General features: G+C 42.3%; 1 protein-coding gene across 1 annotated transcript in view; it reads left to right on the top strand.

Annotated features, from left to right (window-relative positions):
• The window catches only part of dnah6 (dynein, axonemal, heavy chain 6), a 74455-nt gene that overhangs the window by 61220 nt on the left and 1018 nt on the right, over nucleotides 1-12217 (top strand). The window contains 11 exon segments of the mRNA XM_029433837.1: nucleotides 376-522; nucleotides 667-805; nucleotides 4567-4686; nucleotides 4846-4967; nucleotides 5285-5414; nucleotides 5535-5662; nucleotides 6336-6521; nucleotides 7540-7612; nucleotides 7836-8013; nucleotides 8968-9191; nucleotides 12027-12217. The exon segment at nucleotides 12027-12217 is cut by the window's right edge and continues 1018 nt beyond it. Of these exon segments, the coding sequence (XP_029289697.1) occupies nucleotides 376-522; nucleotides 667-805; nucleotides 4567-4686; nucleotides 4846-4967; nucleotides 5285-5414; nucleotides 5535-5662; nucleotides 6336-6521; nucleotides 7540-7612; nucleotides 7836-8013; nucleotides 8968-9191; nucleotides 12027-12130 (1551 nt within the window). The 3' untranslated portion in view covers nucleotides 12131-12217.

The raw sequence follows: 12217 nt of genomic DNA, 5'->3' as shown, positions 1-12217 counted from the left end.
TGAAATTAAGATACTCTCAATAATTATTTTACTTTCCAGTTTCCTTTTTTCTCTATGTAATCTTTGTAATTATTGATTTAAATATTTATTACCTGAGGAATGCTGTCCTCTCTCTAATTAGCTACCTGAATATAATACAGATACATTGATTTCCCAGCTCTCAGGGTTAGCAACAAAACAAATGTGATGCCAAAGTGTTTTACGCAGGGAGAGGGAGAACTGCACGAGAGCTGCATGTATCATAACTGGGCTTACTGACTGGCGGCCCCACCAGGAGGATTTGATTGACCCCAGCAAGGCTGCATTACTCCCTTCGGTCTTCTCAATAGCATCCATCGAGTCCTACAGTATGTGCCTCTGTATTGTCGTTGCCAGGTAACTAACGAGCCTCCTAAAGGCCTGCGAGCCAACATGCGACGGGCCTTCACAGAGATCTCCAGCAACTTCTTTGAAGATCACGTTCTGGGACGCGAGTGGAGGAAGATCATCTTTGGAGTCTGCTTCTTCCATGCAATCATCCAGGTCACACACACCTCACACACCTCACACCTACTTGATCATGTGTGTGTGCCTGTGCATGTTTTACTCTGTTGCATGCATGTGTGTATTTATGCCTGTCCTTCCACATTAAGTCCTTATTTGTGTCTTGTTTTGCATGTGTCTTAGGAGCGGAAGAAGTTTGGTCCTCTTGGCTGGAACATCCGCTATGAGTTTAACGACAGTGACAGGGAGTGTGCTCTGCTCAACCTCAACCTCTACTGCAAAGAGGGCAACATCCCTTGGGATGCTCTCATCTACATCACTGGTAGGGAAGTCTTCACACAGGGACAGGTGTGGGGACCAGTTTTGCATGTCCAATACCGCAACCTTTTTCCCCCTCGTAAACAATTAAGCTGTTAATAATACATTAATAACTTAAACTTAAACTTAAACTAGCCACCTTAAAACACATCACACTCAAACGGTCAAACAAATATTATACTACAACATGACTCAGTAATGCAATACTGCTGCTTCTTTTAATTTAAATCTTTTTGATTGGTCAGCACCATTCAAACATTCAAAATTAAATTTAAAGTGCAACTTTGTGCAAAAGATAGAATAAAGAATAAATCTGAGTGTTTAGAATTACACAGGAATTATAATTCTAGTGTAAAAACACTCAATGTCACACAGTTTAGGCTAATGGATCGTATCAGATTTTACTTATCCGATGATTTTGGCCAGTATCGTACCGATACCGAGTATCAGATGGGCGCATCTCTACATTAGTTGTATGTATTTGCATGCAGGTCTATCAGAATGCGTACAAGTATATATATATATATATATATATGTATATAGCACAAGTCGATATGTTTGGGGTTGTGTGTGTGGTACTGCTCCAATCACGTTCTATATCTGATACTGAAAATACAACGGTAAAGTGCAAAGCATTACATGAAACATCAGATTGTTTGGCTTTAGACACGGCTGGATGTGTGGATGGAAACTCTTTTTTGTGTCGCCAGTGTGTGCCACAGACCGCACACTGTTGTTATGTCAACAACACACACGTTTTAATCATCGTGTGAAATGTGGAAGACTGATTTCACGAAGCAGGGCGGTTCTTTAACACGATTTCACTCTTTCCTGCAGCTGCGATCCCGTGTTTGTTCAACTCTCCCTCAGTGAACTTTCGCTGCTCTCTGCCTCTTGGCTTTGTGTTTATAGAAGTTAAATGAAAATAACAGATGCTGCCATGCGCAACAAAGCTCTTTTTCTATGTACACGGCAGATAAAGAAATCCGAATGTTATGGCTATGAAGTCCTGTTATAGGAAATAGTTTGACTCATCACAGCATTTATCATTGTACATAAGTGTCCACTCCATTTATACCAATGAGACTATACTTTCAACAAACTCACAGTGTAACACAATATAATTCAACAGCACACCAAAGTACATCCTCCAAAATGAACTTTCATGAAGGCATAGGTTACTGCAGGACAGCATTAGTTTTAGCTAAGTGTACCTACTGGCAACTGATTGCATCTCTACTAGGGCACATTTCTGTAAAGATTCTGTATTATTTAAGTTGACATATCTTAAGAAATATTGCGGAAATCCTAAAAATTGTTTAAATGGAAATTCTAATTTTCACTATTTTTGCGTATTGTTTGCCACATTTGACGTAACCATTGTGTTAGAACCGGACTGTAGCAGGCTCAGAGTTTCAACTTATTTGTCTTTCGTGTTTTTATTTTTCTCATTTACTTTAGTTTGATGATGCATTTTCAAATATAACTCTGAGAAGCGTTTTAATTCTGGGCTCACATAGCGTATGGACACACATTAACATTTCACTTTAATTCAATTACGTTGATTAAATATTGTCTGTCCTTGTCTTCCATAACAGACATCTTCAAAGTTATTATGAAGAAGAGAGAGGGATCCCTTTCATTAACAATACTCATTATATCGCTGAAGTTCATTTGTTTTCCTCTCTTTGGTTTTCAATTACACCTTTAAATGAGTATGTGCCGCCTTCGGTCTCAGTGGACCGCACCACAGTGTTATTAGTTTAATCCTTAATTCTAACAGTCCTTGTGTGCCGGAGCTACACACTCTTTGATAGAAAGAATTTGGGCTCAAACCATGCATGATATTGCCTTTCCTCCTTTAGAAGGGACAGTTTCTCTCTTCTCGTGCTTCACCACGCCTGCAGCTCACTAAAGGCTTCAGCAGAGATGTGTCTGATTATTCACTCCCTTCCTTTCTGTCTTACATAACTGTCTTTGCAGAAAGTGTGGATGTTAAATGTTAAAGTTTTGGTGTGAAATATAATATCATCTTACTGTTTGCTCTTTGTTATTATTTACCTTCAAGCCATGGCTGTCTTTTCACATTTGCTTTTCTTTTTGTCTTTCTTTTCGTGCTGCTCGTTATTACATAAGAAGTCAAAGACCTGGTGACACTGCTGACACTCATCAATTATGTGTCTATTATTTATGCCTTTGACATCAGTGTGTGAGTGAAGAAGAAAAAGATTGGTATTGTATTTGTGTGCTTAAACTCATAGCCATCCTAGTCTGGTTTGTCAGCTTAATGTGTCCTATGTGGACTGCCCAGCGCCACTGTACTGCTCCTTATGCTGCTCCCTGTACTGCTCTCTGTACTGCTCTCTGTACTGCTCTCTGTACTCTTCTCTGTACTGCTCTCTGTACTGTTCCCTGTACTGCTCTCTGTACTGCTCTCTGTACTGCTCTCTGTACTGTCCTGTACTGCTCTCTGTACTGCTCCCTGTACTGCTCTATGTACTGCTCCCTGTACTGCTCCATGTACTGCTCCCTGTACTGCTCCCTGTACTGTTCCCTGTACTGTTCCCTGTACTGCTCCCTGTACTGCTCTATGTACTGCTCCCTGTACTGCTCCCTGTACTGCTCTCTGTACTGATCTATGTACTGCTCCCTGTACTGCTCTATGTACTGCTCTCTGTACTGCTCCCTGTACTGCTCTATGTACTGCTCCCTGTACTCCTCTCTGTACTGCTCTCTACTGCTCTATGTACTGCTCTATGTACTTCTCTATGTACTGCTCTATGTACTTCTCTATGTACTGTTCTATGTACTGCTCTATGTACTGCTCTATGTACTGCTCCCTGTACTGCTCTATGTACTGCTCCCTGTACTGCTCCCTGTACTGCTCCCTGTACTGCTCCATGTACTGCTCCCTGTACTGCTCCCTGTACTGCTCCCTGTACTGCTCTATGTACTGCCCGTACACTGCTCTCTGTTACTGCTCTATGTACTGCTCTCTGTACTTCACTATGTACTTCTCTCTGTACTGCTCTCTGTACTGATCTCTGTACTCCTCTCTGTACTGCTCTATGTACTGCTCTATGTACTTCTCTATGTACTGTTATCTGTATTGCTCTATGTACTGCTCTCTGTACTGATCTCTGTACTCCTCTCTGTACTGCTCTATGTACTGCTCTATGTACTGCTCTCTGTACTGATCCCTGTACTCCTCTCTGTACTGCTCTCTACTGCTCTATGTACTGCTCTATGTACTGTTCTATGTACTGCTCACTGTACTGCTCTCTCTGGGGAAAGTAGCAAAAATAGTAAAATTCCCCCAAACTACTGCATCTCAGAACTATCTCTTCAACCAAATCACACAGTCAGGAGTATTTCACAACTCCCTTTCATGCTGCCGTTAGTGCTAACAAAATACAACCTGTTACTGGAACCAAGTAACAGAACTCATCATGTATTCCTATGGCTTTGCTCACGTTTCTCCAAGACCTCTCCTTCTTTTTTGTTTCTGTTCACTACTAACGTTGTAGATCTCCGCACTTTCACAGACGACCACAATAAGTTTGTCGTCCATTTCCGATTCTCTGTGAAATCCGTAGAACCTCAACGCTGATGGGCTTTCGTGACACATCATCACACAAAGCTTTCGCTTAACTTTTCAACTCGGGCCGACAAGAATTCCCTTCTATTGGCGTTGAGTAACAGTTACAAAGAAACACGGATGCAGACTGATAGCATTATGTGGTCTTTGTGTGTGTGTCTCCTCAGGTGAGATCACGTATGGAGGCAGAGTGACGGACGCCTGGGACCAACGCTGCCTCAGGACCATCCTCAAAGGCTTCTTCTCGCCTCAAACCCTGGAGTCTGGCTACGTCTATTCCTACTCAGGTGTTCTTTCAATCTCAGGCTCTCTTCTTCTCTCTCTCTGTATATATACGGAGCATGGAGAAAATTAATAGGAGCACAATATAATAGAAGGTCTCCGTGCAGGCTCATGTGTTGTGTATATTTGTTTGGATTAATGGTTTTCTCACCTGTGTGTTAAAGGTATCTACTTTGCCCCAGAGACGGATAAACTGGAGCAATACAATAAATATATTGAGAGGCTTCCGATCATAGATGATCCTGAGGTCTTTGGCATGCATGAGAATGCTAACCTGGCCTTCCAGGTGAGGAACAATAGCAGTATCTTACAGAAACATATAAAGATCAGCATCTTTCTCAATGAGCAGATGTTGTAAACTAATTGTCATATATGTATATTGTTTGTCTTGCATAAGGGTAAAGTGTTTCAATAGCTCATTTAAACTAGTAAATGTCATTATTTATGGGCCTGTTCATGGTTTAATGTGGAACTGCTCATACAGTTTATGGCCAGTTATGAAAGCTTTTCTATCCAGAGAGCATGAGAGTGCAACCGTGAAATATCAATAAACGAGGAAGCTACAGTATGTGTGTGTGTCTAATATGTGTTTGCCATCCACAGCGGCAAGAAACCATGACTCTAATCAGCACCATACTGGATGTAAATCCTCGCTCATCAGCCTGCCATGGAGCTAAAAGTAATGATGACATCGTCTGCGAGCTCGCTGAATCCATCTTGGCCAAGTTACCTGGTACATGCAAACACCCACATACATTTATATCATTGTGGAGAATGTGCATCATCATAAACGTGTCATCTAACGCAGTGTTTATCCATGTCCATCGTGTGTGTTTTCTACCTGTGTGTGCAGATTGTCTGGACATGGACGAGGCGGTGGAAACGCTGTTTGTTCGAGACGAACATGGCCGCCTTAACTCCCTGACGACCGTGTTGGGCCAAGAGGCAGACAGATTCAACAACCTGCTGAGAGTGCTCAGGGTGACACGCATAGCTGGCTCTCATAAACACACACTTTGGAACTATATATATATATACTCTGTTTCTACTACTGCTAGTTGTTTCTATCGTCTCTCTACAGCAGTTCAATCTAATGCAGTTCAATAAAACAGCTCAGCCATAAATGATATCTTGACCAAGTTTATAATGTTCAGTTTTTGTTGATTGTCAGGAATGTGTAAATGTATTTATTTTTTGTTATTGAGGTATATATTAATCAATGATTAGGTATATATTATATTGAGAGGTGTTTCAAAAATGTTTGTCCTATTCATATACATGAGATGGTGCAGAATATTAGAAACACCTCTCAATATACATCACTAGTAACTATGACCTTAATGTCCTGAAGAAACTGAACATTATAGGCACCATAAAAGTAGACATTTTGGCAGAACAGTTGTATCGGAGTGTACCAGATTGTACAGGTGCATGGTTCATTTGAGTTTTAGTCTTTATTTCCTGTTAGCAAACACTGCTAGAGGAATTATACTTGCACCAGTTAGTGAAGTGAGCGGACCCAGAAAAAAATAAGTGATGAATTATATTGAGTAAGCATGTATTAAAACATCAGAAACAAACTTTCTTTATTGTCCTTTCGTCCACCTCATTGTGGCGTATGATTTTTTTTTGTGTGTGTGTGTGTGTTTCCCAGATGTCTCTAATCACTCTGCAGAAGGCCATCGCAGGTCTGGTGGTGATGTCAGAAGAGATGGACCGTATATATACCAGCTTCCTGCACAACCAGGTTCCCACCCACTGGGCAAACTCTGCCTACCCTTCTCTCAAAACCCTGGCCTCCTGGGTCAGAGATCTGGACCTCAGGACGTCCTTAGTCCAGGTTTGGATGAGAAGGGGGAAATAAATACTGACTCACAAACACGCATGTTGGCATATTATGCACTGTAATGTATATAGATGTGCTTCTCTAGATAATGTGTCCTCACAAAGGAAAAGCAATAGATAAAAGATTAGTGAAAATGTGGGAAGAAATTTGATAATATATAATATTCACTTCCTTCTTCAGGCTCAAGTCTCTTTATCACTGACTCTTACTTTGAGTGTGCGCACGTATGCAAGTGTGAGTTTGTGTGTGGTTGAAAACACTAATAACACCTGAACATTCTGCGTTCTCCCTCGAGGCACATACCATCTCCATCCCTCTCTCCCTCTCTCTCTCTCTCTCCCTCTCTCTCTCCCTCACTCTCTCTCTCGCTCTCTCTTCCTCAGTCTTTCGCTCTCTCTCCCTCCCTCTCTCTCTCCCTCACTCTCTCTCTCGCTCACTCTCTCTCTCGCTCTCTCTCCCTCAGTCTGTCGCTCTCTCTCCCTCTCTCTCTCTCTCTCCCTCACTCTCTCACTCTCTCTCATTCTCCCTCACTCTCTCCCTCGCTCTCCATCTCTCTTTCCCTCGCTCTCCATCTCTCTCTCTCGCTCGCTCGCTCTCTCTCCCCCCCCCCATCTCTCTCTGCACACCCTCTTTCAGCATTTGGTTCATCTCCCCTGACTTAAACTGTTCTTCCGTGAGGCTGGTCTGCTCACTCTCTCACACATACACAAAAGGGACAAACGGGGGGCCGTTGCATTAGTTTATGAAGTGATGGGTAGTCGCTGAGTCACACTGCACATGTTCCTTACCTCAGAAGAGAGAATCCGTCTCACTGCTTGTCCAAGATGAGTCACTCTCAGGCTCCATAAGTAACAGGGTCTCTGTAATGCACCATGGCTTGTTGAACACAACACATTAAAAACTTATTTAAAGATACATTTAACTGCATTCCTCTCTCTCTCTCTCTCTCTCTCTCTCTCTCTCTCTCTCTCTCTCTCTCTCTCTCTCTCTCTCTCTCTCTCTCTCTTGCTAGACTTGGATCACACGAGGTCAGCCCAAATCTTTCTGGATCTCAGGATTCTTCTTCCCTCAAGGCTTCCTTACTGGTAAAACACGGCAGCACCAAAATATCTTCCATGTTTTTAATGAACCATAGCAGTAAATAAAGGGGAATTTCAACGCTGCTAACTATTCTTTTAAGTATACATAACTTTTAGCTTTTAACTGCTCAACATTATCCTGAGTTGCTGCTATTTCCATGTGTTAGCTCTGGCATAAGAACACCATGTAGTATATCTTTAATGCTCTCCTCTGCCTGCTGTTCTGTAGGGGTGCTTCAGAATCACGCCAGGCACTACAATTTGCCCATTGATGAGCTCAACTTCCGCTTTAACATGGTGCCGGTGTACCGAGACCAGGTAGCAGTCTGTGAGGCTCTACGCAATCTGCCTGAAAATACTGAACTGGACATGGATGATGAGGTATTGGTCGGAGGGGGGGGGGGGGAGTTGTTGGTTTGTGATATTTAAGATTTATGATAGATCTACTAGGTTGCAGTTGGGGTGGGGGTGTCCAGGTGGGGTGGTGGTTAAAGGTGACATAGACATAGGTGGCAGTATTTCACCTCTAAACTGGGTCCATACAATCTCTAATGTAGCTAGCTGTTAGCATGCTAATTTCAGTAGAGATCTGCAACACGACACAGAGACGTCTTTGACTCAACGTCAACACTGTTACCTCTTAACATTCTATTGATGATGTTAGTTCATTGTTTTAATGGTTTAAGTTTAAATTCTGCCATATTTTACACAGTGAACCTTTAAGGCACCGACTGGTAAACACAGTATCCCTGTTTTGGGTCCAGCTGGGGACTTATGTTGCATGCAGTCACACTAAACAGCTAAATGATCAATGCAGACTGTTTGCTGATGGTTGTCCATAAAGGTTCCTTCAGTCTGTCACACCAGTCATTGTATAGAGTCATTAAGTCTGTTATCTCCTGTCTTTACCCAGTAAATCAGTATGTGCTCTTTTCTAGAGCCTAAAACTAAGTCAAGTCAGTCATTACAGGTGTTTTTATGTTATTATTATTTTTTAGATTAAAACGAGTCTTCGGATTTGTTCTCATCTTAAATTGAGATTTTATTAATTATCCTTACAAAACCCAAAGTGTGGAAATGACACGTGGTTTTACAGGAGGTTATGTGTCGTAGTGTTTCATGGCCAAGCAATGACTTCCTGGAGTTTTGTTGTCATGGTGAGGTTGCCAGGTAACACAAATAAATCCATAAAGCTTCAGTAAAATGGCTGTAAAAGACAAAGACAATGTTGTGTTTTTGTTGGTAACCCAGCTTCTAAAAGCAGCAGAACAATGTGAATGTGAAAGCACACTATGCTCCAGTGCTACGTACGTTTACTGATGGATTACTGAGAAAATGTAATCGCTGCTCCATCTCAACAGTTACCCGAGCCTGCAGGACGGCGTCCTTGTGCACGGCATGTTCATGGATTCCAGTCGCTGGGACGATGACAACATGGTGATGGAGGATGCGTTACCTCGAGTGATGAACGCCATGCTGCCGGTGGTGCACTTTGAGCCACAGCGGAACTACGTGCCTGAGCCTGACCTCTATCACGCTCCTCTGTACAAAACCTCAGCCAGAGCTGGGACTCTGTCCACCACAGGTACACACTGCCGCCACACAGGGTCCCACATTCACACACTGGTTTAGATTGCACTTTATTACATTTTTTACATTTAGCTGACACATTTGATACTGAATGAGCAAGCAGGGGTTTATGGTTTTGCTCAAGGGCACTTTAGCGTGGCAGTATAGTATTCATAGTTACTCACTACCGGTAGTTATTTTGGTGTCCAGAACAATTTCTTTCAGCGTTTCAGCTTCTTTGAGTAGAAAGTGCTATATAAATTAAATGTATTATTATTACAGTACACAACTAAGTAATAACTATCGCCCAATCTCAAACCTCCCTTTTCTTTCAAAAACTTTGGAACGCATTGTTGCCAAACAACTCCATTCCCACCTCCATGCCATTCACCTTTTTGAACCCCTCCAGTCTCATTTTCGCCCCCTCCACAGCACAGAAACGGCATTACTCAAGGTCCTCAACGACCTCCTCACCTCTGCTGATACCAGTTCACTCTACATCCTAATCGTTCTTGACCTGAGTGCAGCCTTTGATACCGTGAGCCATAGCATCCTGCTCTCCAGACTCAAGGACATCGGTATCGAGGGTACTGCACTCAGGTGGCTCCAGTCCTACCTGTCCGACAGATCCCACTTCATTTCCCATCACAACCACTCCTCTGCCACAGCGCCAGTCACCCAAGGCGTCCCCCAAGGTTCAGTACTCAGCCCCCTCCTCTTCATAATCTACATCCTCCCCCTCGGTCAGATACTCCGCCACTTCAACCTGGACTTCCTCTGCTATGCCGACGACACTCAGATCTACCTCAGCACCAAATCCCCCCATAACCCACCCCTCTCCCACATTGAATCATGTCTCACAGAAATAAAAAACTGGATGCAACACAACTTCCTCAAACTTAACAGCAGCAAAACTGAACTCCTCCCTCATTGGCTCCAAATCCACACTCAGCAAAACCTAATCTGACACTCACCATTGACGGCACCACTGTTTCCCCCTCTCCTCAGGCACACAACCATAGCGTGATATTGTCAAAACTTCCTTTTTCCACCTCCAGCTGAAAGACTGTTTCACGCCTTCATTTCCTCCCGCCTTGATTACTGTAACTCCCTTCTATATGGCATCACCACAAGCTCCATCAACAGACTCCAACTGGTCCAGAACTCCGCCGCCCGACTCGTCACACACACCAAATCTTGGCACCACATTACCCCAGTCCTCAAAGAACTCCACTGGCTACCTGTCTCCCTCCGAATCAACTACACACTCCTGGTCCTCACTTACAAAGCCCTTTCTATCTCCATGCAGGTCACTCGACTAATTTTGTTGTGACAGTAATGCTTCCCTCCAATCGACCCAGCGACTATTGGTTATCAAAAGCTTCTGCTCTGCTGTGCCAGTTGTATGATTAAGTTGGTATTCAAGGATAGAAAAAGGAATTTTAAATGTGACTGAAACCTGCACAACTTTGAATTACCGTTGAAGCTTCTGTGGAATTATTTACAGCGATTCTTTTCACAGACATGATTTCTGCTGAAAGTGCACTTACTTCACACGCAGTGTAATAAACACTTGTGAGCCAGCCCTGACTGATCTACCCGCTTCCTTTTTGTACACTCTCGTGTATCCGATGAGATTAATACCAGTTATATGCACGAACAAAGTCTTATCCTGCTGACACATGATGGAGTGGTGCAGTACATCCGGATCTTTGAAGATGAGACATTCTCCAATGTCAAAGCCCTCCACCACCTAGCCCCCTCCTATCTCACTTACCTCATCTCCCCCTACAAACCCCCACGGTCCCCCAGATCCACTTCAGCTGGTCTCCTTTCCACCCCCAAATCCAAGCTGCGCAGCTTTGGAGACAGAGCCTTCTCCAGGGCAGCACCCAGGCTCTGGAACTCCCTCCCCCAAAGACATCCGTGACTCTCAGTCCCTCTCCATATTTCAGTCCCGCCTCAAGACGCACCTCTTCTCAAGTATCATTTGCTAGCCCCCTGATAACCGTATTATTATTATTATTTTATTTATTTATTTTTCCTTTTCTCTTTCCCTTTCTTCCCTCGTCTTAACCCCTCCCCCCACTTCCCCTACTATTGTAAAGCGGCTTTGAGGTCTCGAAAAGCGCTATATAAATTAAATGTAATATTATTATTATTATTATTATTAGTATTATTATTAAGGGGAGACAAAAATGATAAAAATGGAACTAATAGAAATCACCAATAATTGCATTATCGTATTAAATCTGGCTAATTTGCCTACATATCAGAGACAGAAATCTGAACATTTGATAAAGCCATCTGTCTTCAAATACTTTTTTTTTAATTTATTTTTTACTTTTTTATGTTGTTGACATATTGCAGTAAAAGGATTTTACGGAGGAAAGTTAGGTTATCTCTTTGTATCACTCCATAAATGTCAAAGGCCATTAAAAATACATCTGTTTTTGCCAGGTTTTAAGGAATAAAATGTTCTATAAATCAGGCTATGAATGATATATGAACAAACCTTCAGAATATAGAGAGGAATACAACTATTTATTATTATTTGTATTACAAGTTTTCTGAAATGTTATGTTTAAATATGCAAATTAAGTATTATCTAATGCTAACTTTTGGTGAATTTAGGAGAAATCTACAGACAATAATAGCCAAAGTTAGTCAAATAAACACCTAAATGTGCATTTTGAATGTTTTCTTACCAAAAGTCTAAAAGACATTTTATGAAAGCAAAAATTGAGCAGTGCATGGAAACAACAATGTGCCTGCAGTGTCTCGCCTTGAGCAGCGTAATGGATAACTTGTTTGATTTGACTTTTCCCTCTTCATTTCTATCTCCATGCAGGTCACTCGACTAATTTTGTTGTGACAGTAATGCTTCCCTCCAATCGACCCAGCGACTATTGGATATCAAAAGCTTCTGCTCTGCTGTGCCAGTTGGATGATTAAGTTGGTATTCAAGGATAGAAAAAGGAATTTTAAATGTGACTGAAACCTTGCACAACTTTGAATTACCGTGAAGCTTCTGTGGAATTA

Source organism: Cottoperca gobio, chromosome 1 (assembly GCF_900634415.1).
Source record: "Cottoperca gobio chromosome 1, fCotGob3.1, whole genome shotgun sequence".
In the NCBI taxonomy this organism is placed as follows: domain Eukaryota; kingdom Metazoa; phylum Chordata; class Actinopteri; order Perciformes; family Bovichtidae; genus Cottoperca; species Cottoperca gobio.
The sequence above is the reverse complement of the archived record's forward strand: the minus strand, read 5'-3'. Positions and strand labels throughout refer to the sequence as shown.